This window comes from Carassius carassius, chromosome 4 (assembly GCF_963082965.1).
Source record: "Carassius carassius chromosome 4, fCarCar2.1, whole genome shotgun sequence".
Taxonomy (NCBI): domain Eukaryota; kingdom Metazoa; phylum Chordata; class Actinopteri; order Cypriniformes; family Cyprinidae; genus Carassius; species Carassius carassius.
This window is the reverse complement of record NC_081758.1, coordinates 37,742,513-37,763,606: the sequence shown is the minus strand read 5'-3', so window position 1 is coordinate 37,763,606 and position 21,094 is coordinate 37,742,513. Positions and strand designations below refer to the sequence as shown.

Here is a 21,094-nt window from a genome sequence, read left to right as displayed (position 1 = left end):
TATGAATGATTTCAAGGGACATTTTTTCTTTAAAGGGACAGTCAGCAATAACAAGAGACTGAAATGAAGAAATACTCTGTAAAGATTTTACCGCCTTTATGCATATCTACAACAGTGTAAACTACTTCAATAATTGCAATGGAAGCAATCTAGTTTGTCACATTATCCTGCAGCATGTACTTCTGTTGCATGTAAAATTTGCAGCTGAAATGGTTTTCCTTAAACAAATGAAACATTTGATTATTTTGCTGCTAATTTATGAGCATTATTTAATCTATTTCGATTTTTTTTGTCCTTATATATCTTCATTCAAGTTTCATGTGCTTCTACTAATTTAAATGAGTTATTGAATCATATGATCTGAAAATAACTCTTCACATTAAGAAAATGCATGTAATCATGATAAAAAGGTTTTGTCCATTTTTAATTATTTTTATTTTTATTTATATTTTATGCATTTCTTTTTAATTATTGTTATAACTTATTACACTTTTAAAATAACCATTCAATTTTATTTTATATAAAACATTTATTTATTAAATTGTATTATAATTTATTAGACTTTTAACACAACTGTTTTATTTTATTACTTAAAAGGTAAATTGAAATGATTAAAATTAATTATTTTATTTTATGTAATGGAATGGAATGTAAGACCAAGGCTTACTTTTTCTACAAAAATTTAAAATGTCATTACCATCACACATTTTTTCAAAAACCACTTGAGGGCCATGATCAGAACTTCATTCCAGGATGTAAGGGAAACAGGTCAATTTAGCTCAAAAGGGAATCATTTAAGATTTTAAAGGGAATTTGAACAGAATCACTGTTTCACGGCTGATCACTGAGACGCCCTGTGATTCTCTGAACGAGCCGTTTAACATCAAATCTGCACTGGATATTAATATTCAAAGTATAGTGAAAACACTATATCAATTAGCACAGTAACAAGATCCCCAGTTTAAGACATTAACTTGTGAGCACAAAACACAAGATACTTCTCTTTTAAATATGAATAAGGCTTTATTAGATAAATCTAAGACATATAAACTAATATAACACATAAGCACACGCACTCACACATTCATACAAGTTGCAGGAAGATAGAAAGTTAGCGAAGAATGAGTTTAAGAGAACAAAAATGTGGAATCCCAAGTTTACAGCAATACGTGAAATAGCATGGACATGAACAGCCATCAATCACTTAATTAACCCTCGCACTGAGTTCCTCAATGAGGTTAAAATGATATTAGATACACCAGTACAAATGTGAGTCTGGAGGAGTTACTTGCGTCTCCTGTGTAAAGGGGCTCCCTTTGTTGTTGTTGAAAGGGGGTTTCTCGATGTTGCTGATTGGCTGGAAGTTCAGTAGTCGCTGAAGTGACGTCTTGGGAAGCCCGTGGTTGGGCGTTGGCTGAAGACGCGGAGTTGTGTGGCTGGTTGAAGTTGAACGGGCACTCGAGGTCATTCTCGGAGACATGGAATTACAATACTTAACTCAGAACACGAAACTCTCAAACTGAAAAGAAAAGAAACTAAAGTAAAAGAACAGAAGTAAAGTTTGACGAGACTTGGTGGTGTTTCTTCTCATTGTGGCTAAGTAGCAGCAGGCGTGCAGGCCGAAGCATGCTGGAACCGCGCTCAAAGAACGCTAAAAATGATGACTAAAAGCATGACTAAAAAGCAAATGCTAAAAGCCGAATTTGACGGTGTCCTGAGAATTTAAACTGGCCTTTTGGCCACACCTCAAATGTTTTCTTGACAAATTATATATTGTCTTTGCTCGGGGGTATCATAAATCATATGTTATCTTATCAAGCACATGGTACGAATTTTCCTGCTCTTGCAGGGTATAATTTTGGACATGATTCCTATAACAAGAATATGATACATTTGACAACAAACTGATGGTCAGGAATGTTTCAAGCTAACAGATTCAAACACATACATACTAAACACAAATATGAATCCTTAAGCCATCCTATAGTTATTAAAATACATACACAATATGTTATTATAAACATGATAGTCAAATGTGTTGGGTTACATATAAATGAATATGGAGTTAAGCAATGGACTGATATTCATTTATAAGTCTTTTTGAATTCATTAAAAGACAGTTCTTGTGCCATTCTCTGACAAAAGATGTTCTTTGGGGACCAGAGGTAAAAACGTCCCCTTAGGAATTTCAGTCTGGTTCTGCTAGGTGAGGGTAAGTCAATCCAAGGATCTTGTTTATTACTCTTATGGGTTTACATGTGCTGGTCGGCGTTGCATCTTGATTACTTGCCCCAAATTTGACTCTCTTCTCCGAATTGAAATTGTCAATAATTGTTCTAGTGGTGCTATTGTTGACAGAGTTGGTTGAAGAGCTGAAACAACGAATCGATTTAATCGATTAAAATCGATTGTTAAAATAGTTGCCAACTAATTTAGTCATCGATTCGTTGCTAAATAACTTTTATTTGCCGTAAGCGGCTCATTTCGTGCATATTTCAAATCTGCAGTGACCAAAGTGTGGCAGTAATGAGCCACCGGAGGTACTTAGCCAGTACAGCAGGAGAAGTAGCGAATAGCCAATAGCTGGCCTCGTTTTATGTCACGTGCTTCCCGAACAGCGTCTCTGCAGCATTCAGCGTGATGTGGGAGTACTTTACTTTGAGCCTTCAAAAAAGAAGAGTAACCTGTAAACTCTGCACTACTGAACTGTTTCCAACACCGCACCGCATCGAGTTAAAACATTTCAACTTTTCAGAATGCCGCAAGCTCACCGCGGGTCATGTGACAAGAACTAACCAATCAGCTTCATCCTTTCCCGTAACAACGTTAAAAGCTCAGTCAAGATGAAAGGAACAGCTGATCATAGTTGTATATGGATTTCCATTTTGAAATAAATTTAGTAGCAGAGCTACTGCAAGCGATTTTTTGAGCTGCAAATCCATTTATCCTTTGCTGAAATTTCCGCGTCTTCAAGGAGAGAGCACGTCATGGTTGCTTAGCAAAGGCAGATGCCTCAGGGGCGCTTCTGCCCGAGCGCTTTGGAAAGAAGGAGAAAGCGGTGCGCCTATCGTTTTCCACGCGTTTTTCGGCGCGATTTGTGAACGGCCCCTAAAAGACTTTCATTTGTGCAGGTCTCCAGTACAATGTTGTTTGCAAATGTTTAGTCGTAAAAGCTGATAACATTGCTTTTTAACAGTTAACATTTAAAGCTTTACAAACATGTTCTGTGATCAGTTTGTCGTTTACCAGTTCAAAATTCAGTCGTGCAGCCTAATTATGACTGAATGAGAGAGGTAAATGTTTAAAGATATTTGAAATGCACTTTTTTTCTAAGTATTCACTGCTCTTTTTCACACAGCAGGTTTTTTGTGTGTCCAATTTTTTTTTCTGGACAACCTTCAGATGGATTTTACTTTAAATTGTGAGTTCCATTCAGGTTTCATGCCATTGGCACTTTTTTCGAAGGATTGTTTAAAATTTCACAGCAAAAGCTATAAAGCTGTTTCCCAGTAAATAATAAAATACAATGCACTGCAATTTTATTGCATTTTATCCTTATTCTTCGTGAAAATATGTTCTGAAAGATTCCTTAATAAGCTTTGTTCGGGATGTTAAACTACTTTAGGAGCTCTAAGGACTGCCATGGTGAAAACATTATTTGAAATCTCCTTGTGAAATTTGCTAGAGTATGGGTCAGTGTTCTGATTGCAGAAGAGTTCGACAAAGGATTACTAACACAATAAAACAACTCCAGGTATATTTTTGATGAGGATATGACAGTGCAAAATGGTTAAAATCTCTTAAAAATCTATGCTGAAGGATAAAGACCATTTATTAATAATTTACTTGGGGGAAAAATGGAAAAAACTAAAATAAGTACATAAACCGATTAATCGATTAATCGTAAAAAATAATCGACAGATTAATCGATTATCAAAATAATCGTTAGTTGCAGCCCTAGTTATCTTGCTTCTGGCTCTGACACTAGGAATGATTAACAACCTCCTGTTGCCTTTCTGGGGAATTCGGCTCTTGTTTCAACCACGGTCCTGATCAACTTTTTAATTTGTCTGGTTCGGGTCTGATACGCTACAAGGACATGATAAATGTTTTTTAAGTTTTTAAGTTTATGTAATTTTATTAACTGAACAATCACCGAACAACAATTGCAAACATTGCATCACTGCCCAGAGCAGTAATTCTCAGATCTTTAAATGTAACATTCAACCTCCTATTTTATTATAAACTAATGTCATTTATTTCCCGTGCCCCTTCTTTTCCTTCTTTTGTGCATCATTCACCTTTTCCTTACTTGTTCTCACTTTGCATTTGAGCCCTTTTCTCTCTCACCCACACACTTGTTTGTTCTCTGGCTTTTTTTCTGAAGGTTTGCCCGCCGACTGAATAAGATGGTGCGGTTATTGGTGCCTGACTGTGACGTGCGTTTCTTGCGCTCTGAGGATGGCAGTGGTAAGGGGGCTGCCATGGTTACAGCTGTGGCATACCGGTTGGCAAAGCAGCATGCAGAGCGTCAGCGTATCCTGAATACCCTGCGTCTCAATCGGGATCAACTCCTGGAGGTGAAAAAAAGGATGGAGGGGGAGATGAACCGAGGCTTGGCTAAAAAAACACATGCCACGGCAACTGTCAAAATGCTGCCCACCTTTGTACGCTCCACACCGGATGGAACAGGTTAGAGTGAGAAACACAGAGTTTTAACTTATTTTAGTTAACCCAAAAAGAAAGTTCTATCATCTTTTATTCACCCCTTTATGTTCCAAATCTACGGACCCCCTTAAGGGACATGGTGGTAGAAAAATACAGGTTGGGAGGATTTAAAAAAAAAAATATATATTTTGTGTTCTCTAGCAAAACTTTTGCAATTCCCCCGAGTGAACACAAATTAACTCAGGGGAATGCAAATGTTTTGCGACAGAATGCAATGTATTTTTCCCACCACCATGTGACTTTAGGGGCACCAGTTCATAATGAGCATGAAAGCACCATAATAGTGCTCCATGCACTATATTCCTGAAGTCATATATGATATGATATAGGTATACTGAATCATATAATATTATATAGCTAAGTATGAAGAACAGACTGGAAAGTACTGCAAGCCATTCAGGATCCAATAATAACATTTATTTATTCAATTAATCTAAAGAAAATTTATTCTCTTTTTCTTTTTTCTCAAACAACAGAGGAAAAAAAATCTTCTTTTTTTCTTTCTTTTTTATTATATGAATTCTGGACATGCATGTGGACTATGTCCTAGCTGTGGTGGATTTCTTTTTTTTTTTTTTTGTTATCTTTTGAAACCCATTGACAGTTATTGCCACTATGATTCTTTCACAGCTGTTAAAAGTTATGCTTATGTGCTTCGTGGAAAAAATAACAGAAAAAGCTTTTAAGATCAGATCACGAATGGGGATGTATTTCATGCAAAATAAAATGTCATTTCATCTTGCCAAAAAAAATCAAGGAAGATCTGGAGGGAAAGTGTTTGAATATAAATTGCAGTGCATAATACATCTTATTTTGATTCAAGCTTGCTTTGAATGACGGCAATTTCTGAGAATGTTTTCCATGCTTTTTTTGGTGCTTTTTTTGTGGGCAGAGACAAATCATATAAAGCAGCGAGTAGATACAGAGTATATATATATATATATATATATATATATATACACGTGTATGTATGTGTGTATATGTATATGTATATGTATATATATATGTGTGTGTGTGTGTGTGTGTGTGTGTGTGCAGAGGTGGGTAGTAACGAGTTACATTTACTTCGTTACATTTACTTGAGTAATTTTTTGGGGTAACTAATACTTTTCGGAGTATATTTAAAGATGGGTACTTTATACTCTTACTTGAGTAAATTTTTGGGGAAAAATCTGTACTTTTACTTCGTTACTGTGGGCGACGCTGCTCTCGTTACTTTATCTTAATGCAGTATGTTATAAATGCTTCAGTTTATTCCAAACGCGACGTCTACTTTTCTCTGGGCAATGAGCGATGCCCATTCGCGAATGATTCATTTGAGTCAATTCTGTTCAAAGGCTTGATCAAACCAATTGGCAAACGAGTGAATTGGTTCATGAATCAGTTTGAATGAGTCGTTCAGTTCCCTGCCGCACGCGCTGAGCATCTGAAGTGGTTCACTCAGAGTTGTAACGTTTAACATCAGCAGCGTTGAAAACGTGGCTATGGAACTGCACTGAATTGAAAGCAAATCTGCAAAGGCTATTATTTGCTTGCGATGGAGATCCTTATTAGATGAACACCGCGTGTGCTGTCTACAGGTAATAACTTGGGCTACATTCGATTACATTACACGATACCACTGTGACATTAGTTTGTTGTACGTGTGTGGCTTATAACAGAGGGGAGTCAAGTTGAATGCAGCTTCCAAAAGACAAAAAATAGCCGATTAAGATTTTATTAATTTTAATACAATCACACCTGTGCGAGTACGTTCAGCAAGTCATATCGTCAGCTGCTTAATTCAGATCTGTGATTGCTTGCTGGCGCTGAGCCAGATGTGTTTTTACAGCACTGCGCATTATAACCAATCACACATGATTCTTTTGAGCTTATTAAAGCATTGGCCAATCAGAGGCGTTCAGATGAGTCATCGCTAAAATGCCGGTGCTTCCTTCACTCGCTCACTGACTGAATACCTCTTTCTGGCGAATTCTCTGGTCAGAAACAACAAAGTGCAGATGTGTGTACGTGATTTTCAGTTTCAGTGATTTTAATGGAAGTTTCTGAGAGTGTTTGAAATCTAGACTGTCAGTGAAAATGATCTTTAATAATGTAAATGTTATTTGCTCTCTTTCTGAACAATGAAAGATTAGTAGCAATATTTATATCACATTAACTTTCAATGTTAAATTCACATTTAATATAAAGTCAGTCATATTAAAACCTATATCTGTTACTTAAGTAAACAGACAGGGTTTTATAATAAATTACATAAATTGGAGTAAAGGCTAATGAAATATATACATTTATACACACACACATACATTACATACATTTTATCTATATATCTAAATATAAATAGGCTCAGTAGGCTATATATGACCCAAAGTAACTAGTAACTAACTACTTGAGTAGATTTTTTATCCGATACTCTTTTACTCTTACTCAAGTAACTATTCAAGACTAGTACTTTTACTTTTACTTGAGTAAATATTTCTAGAAGTACTTTTACTTTTACTTGAGTACAGTTTTTGGGTACTCTACCCACCTCTGTGTGTGTGTGTGACAGTGAAGATGATGCTGAAATTTTAAGATTTGCCATCACAGGAATAAATTACATTTTAAAACATATTTAAATGTTTTGTATTTTTAGCCAATGAATGCAGACTTGAAGAGCTTAACAGATTTTTTTTTAAAAAACCTCTTGCCAACCTCCTGATGAGTCTTAAATGTCTTATTCTTATTTTAAATTAAAAGAGTTTCTTTACTTTTTTTTATTCTAAAACTTTATTTGCTCGTTTACATACAAATTCTGTATTCAGACTTTTGAAACCCCTTGATAAAGCTAAAACGCAATTGAGATGGAGAAACAAAAGAAGAATTGTGACTAATCTAAATATACTCTAGGACCAAATATTTATTGACCAATGTAAGGCAAAAAAAAGAAAAAGATAAACTTGTGTATGTAATACCCTCAATGTTGTGATATACAAATCAATGACCCCTCCTTTCTACTCCATACCAGCTCTGTAACTAGATCGTTTCAAAACAGTCCAGAAAGTTGATTGGTGTGTGGGTGTGTGTCTAAATGAGAGGGGGTGTGTGTGTGTGAGATCGAAAGTTGTTACGCTCTCTGAATCTATTGTGAATGTCCTACAGAGCATGGCGACTTCTTGGCCCTGGATCTGGGCGGTACAAACTTCAGGGTGCTCTTGGTGCGCGTTCGAAGTGGGAAAAGACGGAGTGTGGAGATGCATAATAAGATCTACACCATCCCCCACGACATTACCCAGGGCACCGGCGAGGAGGTACACCCTCTTATCATACTCCACTTCATTAACACCCATTCAAGATGCAAATTGGGTACAGGGTGGATTCCTTTCATTTGCATGATGATGACGTTGATTTTCTTTTTCTCAAACTGAGCTGCGAAATTGAAAGAGGACCTAATATATGATGATCTTGTGTGTCTTGGATTACAGGATAAGCGCAGTAGACATACTATGTGACCTCCTAAGTAAAGTTATGGACCCTTTTCACAACACTGTTCGAAAACGGTCATCAGCATCGTAAATCCATGAAAGTTTTACATATTTGTATTTATTTTTTTTATATTTTAAAGTATGCACATTTATAACACTATTCTTTGTATTATATCAACTTTGTATCAAATTACAAAAAAACAGTTAACACTAATGCAAGGTGTTTCTAATGCATAGTTTATGAGAGGGATTGTAAATGTGAGCAAATGGGAATTAAAAAGGTATTTAATTACTCTCCCATTCACTGCTCTTTATGTTAAGCCAACTATGACGACTTCCGCTGCTGAGAAACCCGTAAATGTGAAAAAGGCCCATTCCTGTTTTTGAACATGAAGTCCACTCACCTGTTGTGGTCACCACACAGCTCTCAAACATACATACATAGTGGTGAACTGTAGGATGGAATTGCACATCCAGACACTTGTTGTAGCATAACCTGTTCTCTTGTACACAATTGGTTTCCAGTGATAATGGTGTTGGGCTCATTTTAATAAGCACACATACTAGATAATGCACTTTGTGTATAAACAATCCTTTATCTTCACCTTTGTGTCTGTGTGTATCTGTGTTTGTGTGTGAATGGTCCTCTGCAGTTATTTGATCACATCGTGCACTGTATTGCTGACTTCATGGAATATATGGGTATGAAGGGGGCATCACTGCCTCTGGGTTTTACCTTCTCGTTTCCTTGCCATCAGACCCGACTGGACCAGGTTAGTCCACACACACACACACACACACAGACATCTCTGCTTATTCAGCTATCTAAATCAGGAACCAACTGTAGACTTGTTTTATTTTCAAAAGTAGGTAAACAAAACTTTTTGGTGATTTTAGCTCTGTAAATTGTGCTTCCACAAATAGGGTACAAAATGGGACTTAAACTCTTACAAATTTTGACTAAAGAACTCAATTATATTTTTTTTTCCAAAGGTTTAATTGAAATGCAACTATTTTTTTCTTTCCGATTTTATATTATGTGTCATAGTTCACATATACTGTGTATATATATATATGTGTGTGTGTGTGTGTGTGTGTATATATATATATATATATATATATATATATATATATATATATATATATATATATATATATATATATATATATATATATACATATATATATATATATATATATATATATATATATATATATACATATATATATACATACACACACACACACACACAGTATATGTGAACTATATTTGTATGTTTACAATAAAATAACAGGATAAAATGATGATTTATTATTCATTTCTTACTTTGAATTTAATATGAAGATTATTAACAGATTGCCAAATTTTGACATTTGGGTGATTGTAGTCAGAAATATTGGATTGCAGAAAGTAATCAAGATCTCTTATGTGAAAAGTCAAAATCATTATTTTAAGGGTAGTTTACATTTAATCATTTTATGTAATAGAGTAGTTTTCTCTCTAAAGAACATGGGGTTCATACCTTTTTTGCTTGAAAAAAATAAAATGAAATGTGACATCAGTTTGTACCTATTATTAGAAAGTAGCACAGATATAATGTATTTATAAATCATTTTTCTTTAAGATGATGTCCTCAAAACTGCCTTGTCAGGTTTAGCTAATGTCTGGGGGAATTTCTGAAAAACCTCTCTCAAACATAGAAACAATGAAACATTTATCTACAGTGGTGTCCTGTGTCCACTATATTCCCATCTCTCTTTCTCACAGGGTATCTTGATAAAGTGGACAAAGGGCTTCAAGGCCTCAGGGTGTGAGGAAGAGGATGTGGCCACACTGCTGAAAGATGCCATCCATCGCAGTGAGGTCAGCACTACCGCCCACTAAAGTGCTGCAAAAGCAATTTCTGCACTTATTAGCCACAATTACTCAGTCTTTTATGGCAAGATGTAATTAGTAAATGTTCAGTCAGATGAATCGTGTCCTGAAATGCAGTCATGGTTCATTTCCTTAACCTTGCTGGTAATACCTCTCTCTCCTGTCTGTCTGCTTTTGTTTCCTCAAAGGAATTTGATTTGGATGTGGTAGCTGTGGTGAATGACACTGTGGGCACGATGATGACATGTGGGTACGAAGACCCACAATGTGAAGTTGGGCTCATTGTTGGTGAGTGTGATTTCTTGGCCTCCGCGCATTTGATTAGTTTCTTTGGATTAGTTTGTGTAGATGAATTTCATGGTTCATCATATTGAGTGATTGTCTAGTTGCCTCAATATGTATTTGAATTTCTATGTCTTCATTTAAATATGCATGTCACTGAACTGCATGCATTTTGGGAATGGAATATATGTTACGTTCATCTTATTTACTTTATTTATCTTGAGCATTTAACAATTTAAAGTGAATAATTTGAATAATTTAGGACATATATCTTCATTTTTATAATTAGAGTTAAAACAATAACTTATATATATATGTGTGTGTGTGTATATATATATATATATACATATATACATATGTATATATATATATATATATATATATATATATATATATATATATATATATATATATATATGCATGTATGCATGTATGTATGTGTGTGTATATATATAGCACTAAGTTGGTTTTTAGAGGATGTACAGTACTGTATGATGTCATTTCCCTTCCAAATCACACCATTTATTTTGACTACCACAAATATTTTTCTATCTTCATTTTCAATTGTGTTTTTGTTTTATAATTTAAAGCATAACACATTCATTTTGATTTAGATAGACTCATGTAATTTGTCAAATTAAATGCCTCTTTCTTTGATATTTTATAAGTTTAGTGTTGATATCTTAGATAATTTTTGGGGACATTGTAAATGTGTTTGTGTACAGCATCTCGTATTATTCTGGATATTAATGTGTGGGAGAGTGCATTTGTATTTGTGAACTGCAAGCTTCAGTGCATTTCTGTCTTCATTCTGTAGGCACAGGGACTAACGCATGCTACATGGAGGAGATGTCAAACGTTGAGCTGGTGGATGGAGATGAGGGTCGTATGTGTGTAAACATGGAGTGGGGAGCGTTTGGGGACCACGGGGAGCTGGATGACTTGTGCACAGAGTTTGATCGAGCTGTTGATGACCAATCCACTTACCCTGGGAAACAGCGGTGAGAGTTTAGATCTTGATACTTCATGCCATGTCAAGCTCCTGTTAGAGAAATGTTGGCATTCTAATGGGGTTTCAGGTTTGAGACCGAGGATGGTGCAGGTACAGGTACAGGATCGACCCAGATGTCAGGTTTTTGCTCTGGCTTCCAGTCAGGCATGAAATAGATTTTTTAAGTGCTATTACTTATTTATAGATGACTCAATAAAAATACATTATGGATATGCTTGCAGAATTTAAACCTAATGCACCTCTTAGATCATTCGATTCAGGTCAGCTTAGTGCAAGGCCTAGGGTACTTTTCAAACATGATGAAACAGAGTTTAGCTACTAAACTGCCTGCAGCTGGAACCTACTTCAAGGGGATCCCAGATTTGTCCCAAAAGCAGTCCATACGGTCCAAACTGAAAACCCATTTTTACTCTTTAAATTAAAATGTATTAAATTGAATACAAAATGAAAATAAATTAAAAATACCAAAAAAACATAACTTTTTTTTTCTTAATACATTTTTGCCTTTTTTGGAGCTTTATAAATAACAGTGGAGAGGGAAATGACCAGCAAATGTTTCTGTTTGCATTCTAATCAAGAAAGAAAATCATGCCACTTAATGGTCATGTATTAATTTAGGTGACATGTCCTATGAGTGCATTATTTTGTTTCCTTATTGTCCTTTTATTTACAGTTGCAGGAAAAGTATAGATTGAAAACCATGGATTGACCAAAAATTGATCTGATCTTCATCAGTCGTTACAACACAACCTGCTTAAATTGTATTCATTGAACAGACCACGTAGTGAATCACAGTACAATGTGGAAAAACAAAACAAACAAAAAAACTGTCAACACTTATTCATCCTCCATTCAATAACCGGTTTGCCATCTTTCAGCAGTAGTCAATAACAGACAACATTAACCTCCACCAAATGTTTCCTGTAAGAGCAGATCATATCTACACAGCAGTCAGGAGGAATTTTGTTCTATTCCTCTTCACAAAACTCATTGAGTTCAGCAGGAATCTTGGGATGCGGGATCTGATTGTAGTTTTGAGATCATGCCAAAGCATCTCAGTCAGGTTGAGGTCATGTCTTCTGGAGTGACTGGACCATGCCAGAAGGTGTATTTTCTTCTGTAGAAGCCATTCTGTTGTTGATTTACAAATGAGCTTTGGTTTGTTGTCCTGTTGCATCATTCAGCTTCTGTTGAGATTCATTTGGCAGACAGATGGCCTTACATTCACCTGCCAAAAGTCCTTATAACTCAGAATTTTTCCTATTGACGATATCAAGCTGTCAGACCCTAAGGCAGCAAACAGCCACAAACCATGATGGCCTTTCCTCCATGCATTGTGTTAGGGATGCGATTTGATCTTGGTTTGCTATTAATTTTTCTGCACACACACATCGTTGTTGCTAGTAGCGCTGTTGAACGTCCAGGTGAACATCACATATTGTTGAACAGCAGGAGCATCCTCGTTAGGTGTTAATATATACAGTATATATAATTGTATTTATTTATCGATCACTGAAGATCAGGGCCCGTATTCACAAAACATCTTAAGGCTAAAAGTAATTCCTAACTCATCAATTTAGGAGAAATTCTTAAAAATAGTGGGCTTGTCAGACCTAAATTTAGGACACCTAAATTAGATTTTAGGGTTTTTGCGCTAAAACTAGCTCCTAAACCTGTGAAACATTAGGAGTAGTGAAGAGGACTCTTAATCTTAAAATGGCTGTTGCCAGCAATCTACCTCGGAATATAAACATTTGACATTTGATAATTATGGAAGCACATGGGTAGCGATATTCAATTTGCAATGTAATATGCAAAATGACAATGCAATATGTAAAATGGCAATGCATTTCTGTATTTACATTTACATTTTCCAATAAATTTGTGCAACGTTTGGTGCAAAATGAAAATGAAAATTAAATTACATAATTTTCATTTGGCATTTCATACACCAGTTTTAATATGTAAAATGAATACTAATTTTAACGCTTTATAAGTTGCAGAATTAAAATGAAAATGTATTACAGAAATGATTAGATATGTATAACATGTTCAAGCAAAAACTGTGGCAAAATTATCATTTAAATGCTATTTTTCTTAAATGCATTAACACTCACAGTCAAGACACTTACGATTGCATTTTCATTCAGTGTCCCGCAATGAATGTAGCAAAATTCAATGTGCACATTGAAAATGCATTCCGAGCCGATCACGTGTCCGCCCCCTCCCGCCATGTCAATCACTGCGTGAACAAGGCGGGGCTTGCAGAAGGTCAAGAGACTCAAATCTCAAGAAGAGGATTCAAGTGAGAGAACATAGACAAGACAGTTGGCCCATGTACGTTTTGATCATTTCGGTTTATGGCTTCAATATTACATTCGCACTAAGGCACTAGGTATGTGTGTGTGACATTTAATAAATAATTGTTAAAATTAATATTGTTACATTTCTGAAATAAAAATAGTAAAATTAGCTCTATGCTGCTCAGTGCTCCTGTAGCCTACCCCAGAGCGCCCTTTCGCGGCTGTAGACGGTAATGTTTTCTCTTGGTTCTGAATAAATGCGACTTATATATGTTTTTTTTCCTCGTCATGACGTATTTTTGGACTGATGCAACTTATACCGAAAAATACGGGTAACATTATTATTATTATTTATTATGAGAGTAACTGACACAGACTAGAACTTTAATGTTTCACCAAATTCAGCTCAGATCTTCAGACTCGTCTGACTCGTGTTGCTGTATAACTGGCCAGACTTACCTTCCCAAAAAATCCTATTTAATTTTATTTCATAAATTTAACTATATTTATTTCCACTTCACTGTTATCCAAGGAGACAGAACTATTTGCACTGTTTTTATCAGTGGGACAATATTTATACAATACTATAACCTAGAAATAATTTAACGGGGTCTCTTGCAAGTCGCAGCAGCACGAATTATGTGGCCAGCATCATCTGATTCAAATATTATTCTAATAAACAGTGAGCGGTGGTTTCAGACATTACAGTGCTTCACTCGCACTGACTCTTATTCTGCCTGAAAGAAAGAAAAGACCGAGTTGAAGGTTGAGCGATTCGACCAATCAGATGAAAACAGCGTTTCAGCCCCGCCCACAAGTGCGAATGAAATATTGAAGCCATAAACCGAAATGATCAAAACGTACACGGACCAACGGTCTTGTCCATGTTCTCTCACTTGAATCCTCTTCTTGAGATTTGAGTCTCAGACCTTCTGCAAGCCCCGCCTTGTTCACGCAGTGATTGACATGGCGCGAGGGGGCGGACACGTGATCGGCTCAGAATGCATTTTCGATGTGCACATTGAATTTTGCTACATTCATTGCGGGACACTGAATGAAAATGCAATCGTAAGTGTCTTGACTGTGAGTGTTAATGCATTTAAGAAAAATAGCATTTAAATGATAATTTTGCCACAGTTTTTGCTTGAACATGTTATACATATCTAATCATTTCTGTAATACATTTTCATTTTAATTTTGCAACTTATAAAGCGTTAAAATTAGTTTTCATTTTACATATTAAAACTGGTGTATGAAATGGCAAATGAAAATTATGTAATTTAATTTTCATTTTCATTTTGCACCAAACGTTGCACAAATGTATTGGAAAATGAAAATGTAAATACAGAAATGCATTGTCATTTTACATATTGCATTGTCATTTTGCATATTACATTCCAAATTGAATATCGCTACCCATGTGCTTCCATAGATAATGAGCTTTTAAAAAGGTTTCAGCTTTGGTTTAGATGTTATCCCAACCCCAAATGTTACCTCTATGTTGGCAAGAATGGGCTTCGCATCCTTTTTGCCACTTCCCGCCGAAACGGGTGTGGCCCAACCTATAAAAGGAGCTCGAAAAGGCTGACTCACCTGATTTATTTCATCGCCGAAGCGAACCAGAGTGAATCGTACGCACGGCAGAGAACGCAGTACTCGTTCGCTCTTCTAGAGAGAACCGAGGTTACGTTTAGTAACCGAGTACGTTCTCTTACGAGAGCTCTCTCGTACTGCGTCTTAGCTAAGACACTACGGGAACCCAATGTAAAACGCAGTGCGCGCAGGGATCAAACACCAATAAACCTGAAGCAACGCCCAGGATTTACAGTGCACAGTCATTCCCTTTACAGAAACAGCCATTCCCTTGGAACGTCCACCGAACGAGACAAACAGCTGCTCCGTCTGCCGAAAGGCAGCAGAGCGAGACACATAAGCTCTTAAAACCCTGACAGGGCAAAGAAGACTCGAGTCTCCATCCTCCCCTGACACCGGCAGGGCAGACAGGGCAATAACCTGAGCCCGAAACGGTGTGTTGAGGGATTTCGGCACATAACCGTGCCTAGGTTTGAGTATGACCCTTGAGTCATTGGGCCCAAACTCCAAGCACGACTGGCTCACCGAGAGTGCGTGCAAATCACCCACACGCTTCACCGAAGCGAGAGCCAACAAGAATACTGTCTTGAACGACAGATGCTGAAGGCTAACCGATTGGATAGGCTCAAAAGGGGGACCCTTCAAGGCCTCCAAAACCGCCGCGAGGTCCCACATAGGGACTGGCGGAGGTCTGGGAGGATTCAGCCTCCTAGCTCCTCTGAGGAACCGGAGGCCTAAATCGTTCCTTCCTATTGACTGACCGGACGCCGTTTCAGAAAACGCCGCGATGGCCGCCACATAAACTTTGAGCGTGGATGGGGCTCTGCCCTTATCCAACAGCTCCTGTAGGAAGGAGCAGACCTCCGTCACCTCACAACTAAGGGGTGAATAACCTCGAGCTGTGCACCAGCTGGAGAACACCGACCACTTCGAGGCATACAGACGTCGTGTCGACGCCGGAGCTCTAGCCTGAGTGATGGTATTTAGCACTCCCACTAAGAGATCAGCGGGTAACCATTGAGCGCCCACACATGGAGGGACCACAACTCCGGTTGAGGGTCCCAAATCGAGCCCCTGGCCTGCGAGAGGAGGTCCCTCCTCAACGGTACCGGCCACGGGGCAACATCTGCTAACTGCATCAAATCTGGGAACCATGGTTGGTTTTTCCAAAGAGGTGCTACAAGCAGCAATGAACATCTCGTTTCTCTCACCCATTCTATCACCTGCGGAAGGAGGGAGACGGGAGGGAAAGCATAAAGCGGGCAGCACGGCCATCTCCATGACAGCAAGCTTTCGTTCTTGGAAAAGAACGCGGGGCAGTGAGCGTTTTCGTGGGACGCGAAGAGGTCCACCTCCGCCCTGCCAAATCTCTCCCACAACAGCCGGACTGTCTGCGGGTGTAGAGACCATTCGCCCGTAGGAACTTTGCCTCTGGACAGCCTGTCTGGACCCAGATTCTGCAGCCCAGGCACATGCACTGCCCTCAGCGAGCGCACGTTGCGCTGAGCCCAAACCAGGAGGCGTTCCGTCAGCCTGCACAGGTTTCGAGACCCGAGACCGCCCTGGCGATTTATGTAGGACACCACAGACATGTTGTCCGAACGGACTACGACGTGGTGATCCTTGATATGGGGACAAAAGCGCGTCAGCGCGTTCTCCACTGCCAGCATTTCCAGGCAATTGATATGATGGAGCTTTTCCCGTTCTGACCATAGGCCAAAGGACGGTCTGCCCTCGAGCAGCGCTCCCCATCCCGAAGTGGAGGCGTCCGTCGACACCATCTTCACATTCGGGGAAGTCCCCAGGCTTACACCTGATCGGTACCAGCCGTTTGCTGTCCAAGGTGCTAGAGCCGCAAACACAGCTCTGATCGACCTTGAAATGCAGCCGGCCAGACGCCCACACTCTGCGCGGCACCCGAGCCTTCAGCCAGAACTGCAGGGGGCGCATGCGGAGCAGGCCCAGCTGCAGAGCCGGAGATGCTGAGGCCATGAACCAGTGCGAATCTGCGCGAGGAGCTTCCTGGTCGTGAGCATTTTGAAATTGCGTTTCATCAATGCCTTGTTCAGCTGTCTTAGATCCAGTATGGGCCTGAGACCCCCGTCTCTCTTGGGCACCAGAAAGTATCTGCTGTACAGCCCCCCCTCGCTTTGAGCTTGAGACACAGGCTCTACAGCCCCTTTGCTCAACAGTTTTGATATTTCGGCCCGAAGTATGTGTGCTACTTCTGTTTTGACCGTAGTTTCAGAAACCACATGACGCGTGTGACATAGTAATTGTTGGCACTGAGGGGTGGGTACGCTTACTATGCAGTGTGCGCGACCGACTTGAGTCGTCATTACGGGCGCAGGCCCTGTGTGCAGGGCTGTGCTTACATGTGGAGATGGGCACTGAGGAGTGGGCATCGTCACTACATTTATAGCACCATCAGCCATGGCCAGAACACCAGAAAAAACACTCTTTTTGTGAAACATCTGGGTAGCCGTGATAACGGCTTTTGTGTGCAGGCAAGCGGGCACTCGTGCAGGCTTGCGCATTGCAGAGGACACTGAGGCAGTAACAACTCTTGGAACTGCAACAGCGGCGCGCTTGGGTGAGAGCTCGGCCGCAGCGGAACTCGAACACCGGCGCTTTCCCAGCAGTGCTAGGGGCGCGGGGCGACGGCTTGAAGAGCGAGAACGGGGTCCCGAGCTACGTTGCTGACGCTGTCGCGATGACGCAGCAGGAGGCGGTGGGCATGACTGAGAGCTCTGTGGGGCCGGTCTAGAGCGGCTAGCTGCAGAACTGGAGTGCTTCGGCAAGAAGCTTTCTGGTCCTCAGCGAATCTCTCCACAAACTCGTTGACGGAAGATCCGAAGAGGCCGGCAGGAGTTAGTGGCGCGTCAAGGAACGCAGCGCGCTCAGACTCCTTGATGTCAGAAAGCGTCAGCCACAAATGCCTCTCAGCCACCGTAGCGGAAGCCATAACCCGTCCCATGGCCTGTGCAGCGGACTTAGTAGCGCGGAGGGAGAGATCCGAAGCACTCCTCAGATCCGCGAGACAGATCGCTTCAGGTCCCATCTCATCCAGCTTGCGGAGGAGATCGCCCTGGAAAAGATCGCTCTGTAGCGTAGCCATGGTGTGTAGCGCAGATGCAGCCTGCCCAGCAGCAGAGAATATCCGTGCGAGCAGCGATGACGTCATGCGGCAGGCTTTGGATGGCAACGCCGCCTTAGTCCGCCGTCCAGCAGAGGGCGGGCAAAGGTGCGCTGCTATAGCCTGTTCCACCGGCGGAAGTGACAGGTAGCCTCTGTTCTTAGCACCGTCCAGTGTGGAGAATGCTGGCGAAACAGATGAGCGGATTCTCGCCGAGAATGGAGCGTCCCAAGCTTTCGCCACTTCTTCGTGAAGCTCAGGAAGAAAAGGGGCGTGCTTTGAGCTTGAGGAAGAGCGCTCATCCGGAAGATAGCTACCATCCAGCCGGGAACGTGAAGGGGCCGCTGGTGCAGACACCTCGAGGCCGAGGCTCGCCGCGGCCAGAGAGAGTACACGCATCAGCTCCTTATCGATATCCCCCCGTCTGCTGGGCCCTCTGAGCAGCGGGCGCGAGATCCACGGAGCTCGCCCAACCCTCACTGCCCGAAGCAAGCAGAGAGCACGTGTCTTCTTCCTCCGACGCGGGCCTGAGATCCACTTCCTCAGATGACGCGTCGGCAAGCAGTGGACGCTGAACATCGGGAAGCGATGCAGGGGAGGCCGGCGAAGCGGAGGGAACCGGCGAGCTCGGCCGAGCTGGAGGCGGTTCTGGTAGGCGGTTCTGGTAGGCGCTGCGAGCGGCGCTGCGGCGCAGCGGATGATGCAGGCTTCGAGAAGGATGCCAGGCGAGTCCTCAGAGTCACCATAGGCATTAACTCGCAATGAGGGCATCCGCCGTCAGCGAGCGCTGCATGGTCCTCACCCAGACAGGAGACGCAGATGACGTGACGATCTCCTTCGCTGAGCGGGGCTCTGCACGAGCCGCACGAGGGCATCTTTAAAAAGACGCAGCTCTTTTTGTGAATGTGCGTCGCAGGGCGAACACACACAGGATATAACCAGATATAAGGATGTAAAGGATATGGGCGCCGGATAGCGCAGCAGGAATGGCAGTGGAAGGCGGCGATGCCAGCAGCTTCAGAATGGCTCGTCCTGCTGATATGCTCTTTCAGACGGCGCTTGCTTCCTCCGTGATCCAGCGATGCGTGAGCTTCGCTGAAGAGATGAAAAATCAGGTGAGTCAGCCTTTTCGAGCTCCTTTTATTGGTTGGGCCACACCCGTTTCGGCGGGAAGTGGCAAGAAGGGCGCGAAGCCTGCGCTCGATAGGCTGTGCAGTTGCCGCAGAACAAGCCAATGAGCGAACGAGCCGTCTCGCCTATGGCTGTGTACTGCTGCAAATGCGCTTTACAAAAATACAAAATTAAGGATAATTTTTTTTTTCAGTATTTGGTGAAAAGAGACTTTTCCTGTAGCGTCTTAGCTAAGACGCAGTACGAGAGAGCTCTCGTAAGAGAACCATAGCACACTTGGGCTACTGCATGACAGATGAGAGTTATGCATCTTTTGTATCTGTAAAGACTCTATGTTTATCCATGTGCATTCAGAATAGCAACGAAATGTTGCACTTTTGTAAAATAATTAAAGCATACATGATGCGCTTTCTGCCGTCTCGGACTCCTAGCTTCGAAACTGGATGCTTGCCTTATTACAGACATGAAAAAAATATCTATAGAGAGTGGCACTTTTAAATTAACCAATTCAAACAGAAAACAAATATTTTCACATTATGTAATCCGTATGAAACATGCAGGTGCTGCGGAGATGCAGAGTTTTTCCTTAACAAATTCATAATTATATTTGCCGCTGCACTGTGGCAAGGTTTTTTTGCAAGCGATTGAGCTCTAATTAGGCTATGTAGACAATTAAAGGCTCATTATTATGATTTATATGGTTTATTAATAAAAGTGTGACTAATAGTCATCTAATGCTTCTAGTTGACTTCTTTCTAGTTTACCAGAAAAATCTTTATTCAAGGGTAGCCCTGTGTCCGAAACTGCTCCCTATTCACTATATAGTGCACTATATCGGGTGTCAGCCATTTTGTAGTGCTGTCCGAATTCTGAGTGAACAACTTCATTCCCTACATTCGTCCACTACTTTTTACCCACAATTCATTCTGATTTCGAGTGTACAACCGGTGTACACTCGCTGAAGCACTATTTCCCACAATCCAATGTGGAGAACCGGTGAGCTGGAAGCGAGAGCGCAAGCGAGCAAGTTTGAATGCGAGGTGACGTTTACGTCTTTATTATTTCTGTTTTAATGTTTTTTTCATACATTATTTATATAAAAATATATTATGTAGGCAATAACTCATTTTAATATTTAACTAATTTACTGAGGTGGCATCTTTGTTAACTTACAAAAATGATGATAATTTGGTGGATAATTTAAAAATGTTCGTTAATCACAGTAGCATATTCATTCTGATGTAAAATTAACTGTCGCCTGAGGGCGCTCTACAACCATTGCTATTAATATTAGTTTCTAAAATTAGGTAAGCTACATGTAATATAAATGTACATATGGCAATGTTTTTGAAGCAGCTCTGAGTCTCACGCGCAGTGTATATGTCACCGTCCGAATGCGTTCACTTATTTGTTCATTCCTTCCTGATATAGTGAACTCAACTGCCATACACTATATAGGGACTAGTGAATGAGTGAACGAGTGAGCGATTTCAAACACTGCACTATACTTGTTTAATTAGAGACGTTTAGCCTGCATTTTTAAAATCTTTATTTGAATGTGGAAATTAA

General features: G+C 40.2%; 1 protein-coding gene across 1 annotated transcript in view; it reads left to right on the top strand.

The window, feature by feature from the left end:
- The window catches only part of hk2 (hexokinase 2), a 57,354-nt gene that overhangs the window by 31,542 nt on the left and 4,718 nt on the right, over positions 1 to 21,094 (top strand). The window contains exons 10-15 of the mRNA XM_059548707.1: positions 4,388 to 4,692; positions 7,870 to 8,018; positions 8,846 to 8,965; positions 9,961 to 10,056; positions 10,257 to 10,356; positions 11,168 to 11,351. Of these exons, the coding sequence (XP_059404690.1) occupies positions 4,388 to 4,692; positions 7,870 to 8,018; positions 8,846 to 8,965; positions 9,961 to 10,056; positions 10,257 to 10,356; positions 11,168 to 11,351 (954 nt within the window). The remainder of the gene's footprint in view (positions 1 to 4,387; positions 4,693 to 7,869; positions 8,019 to 8,845; positions 8,966 to 9,960; positions 10,057 to 10,256; positions 10,357 to 11,167; positions 11,352 to 21,094) is intronic.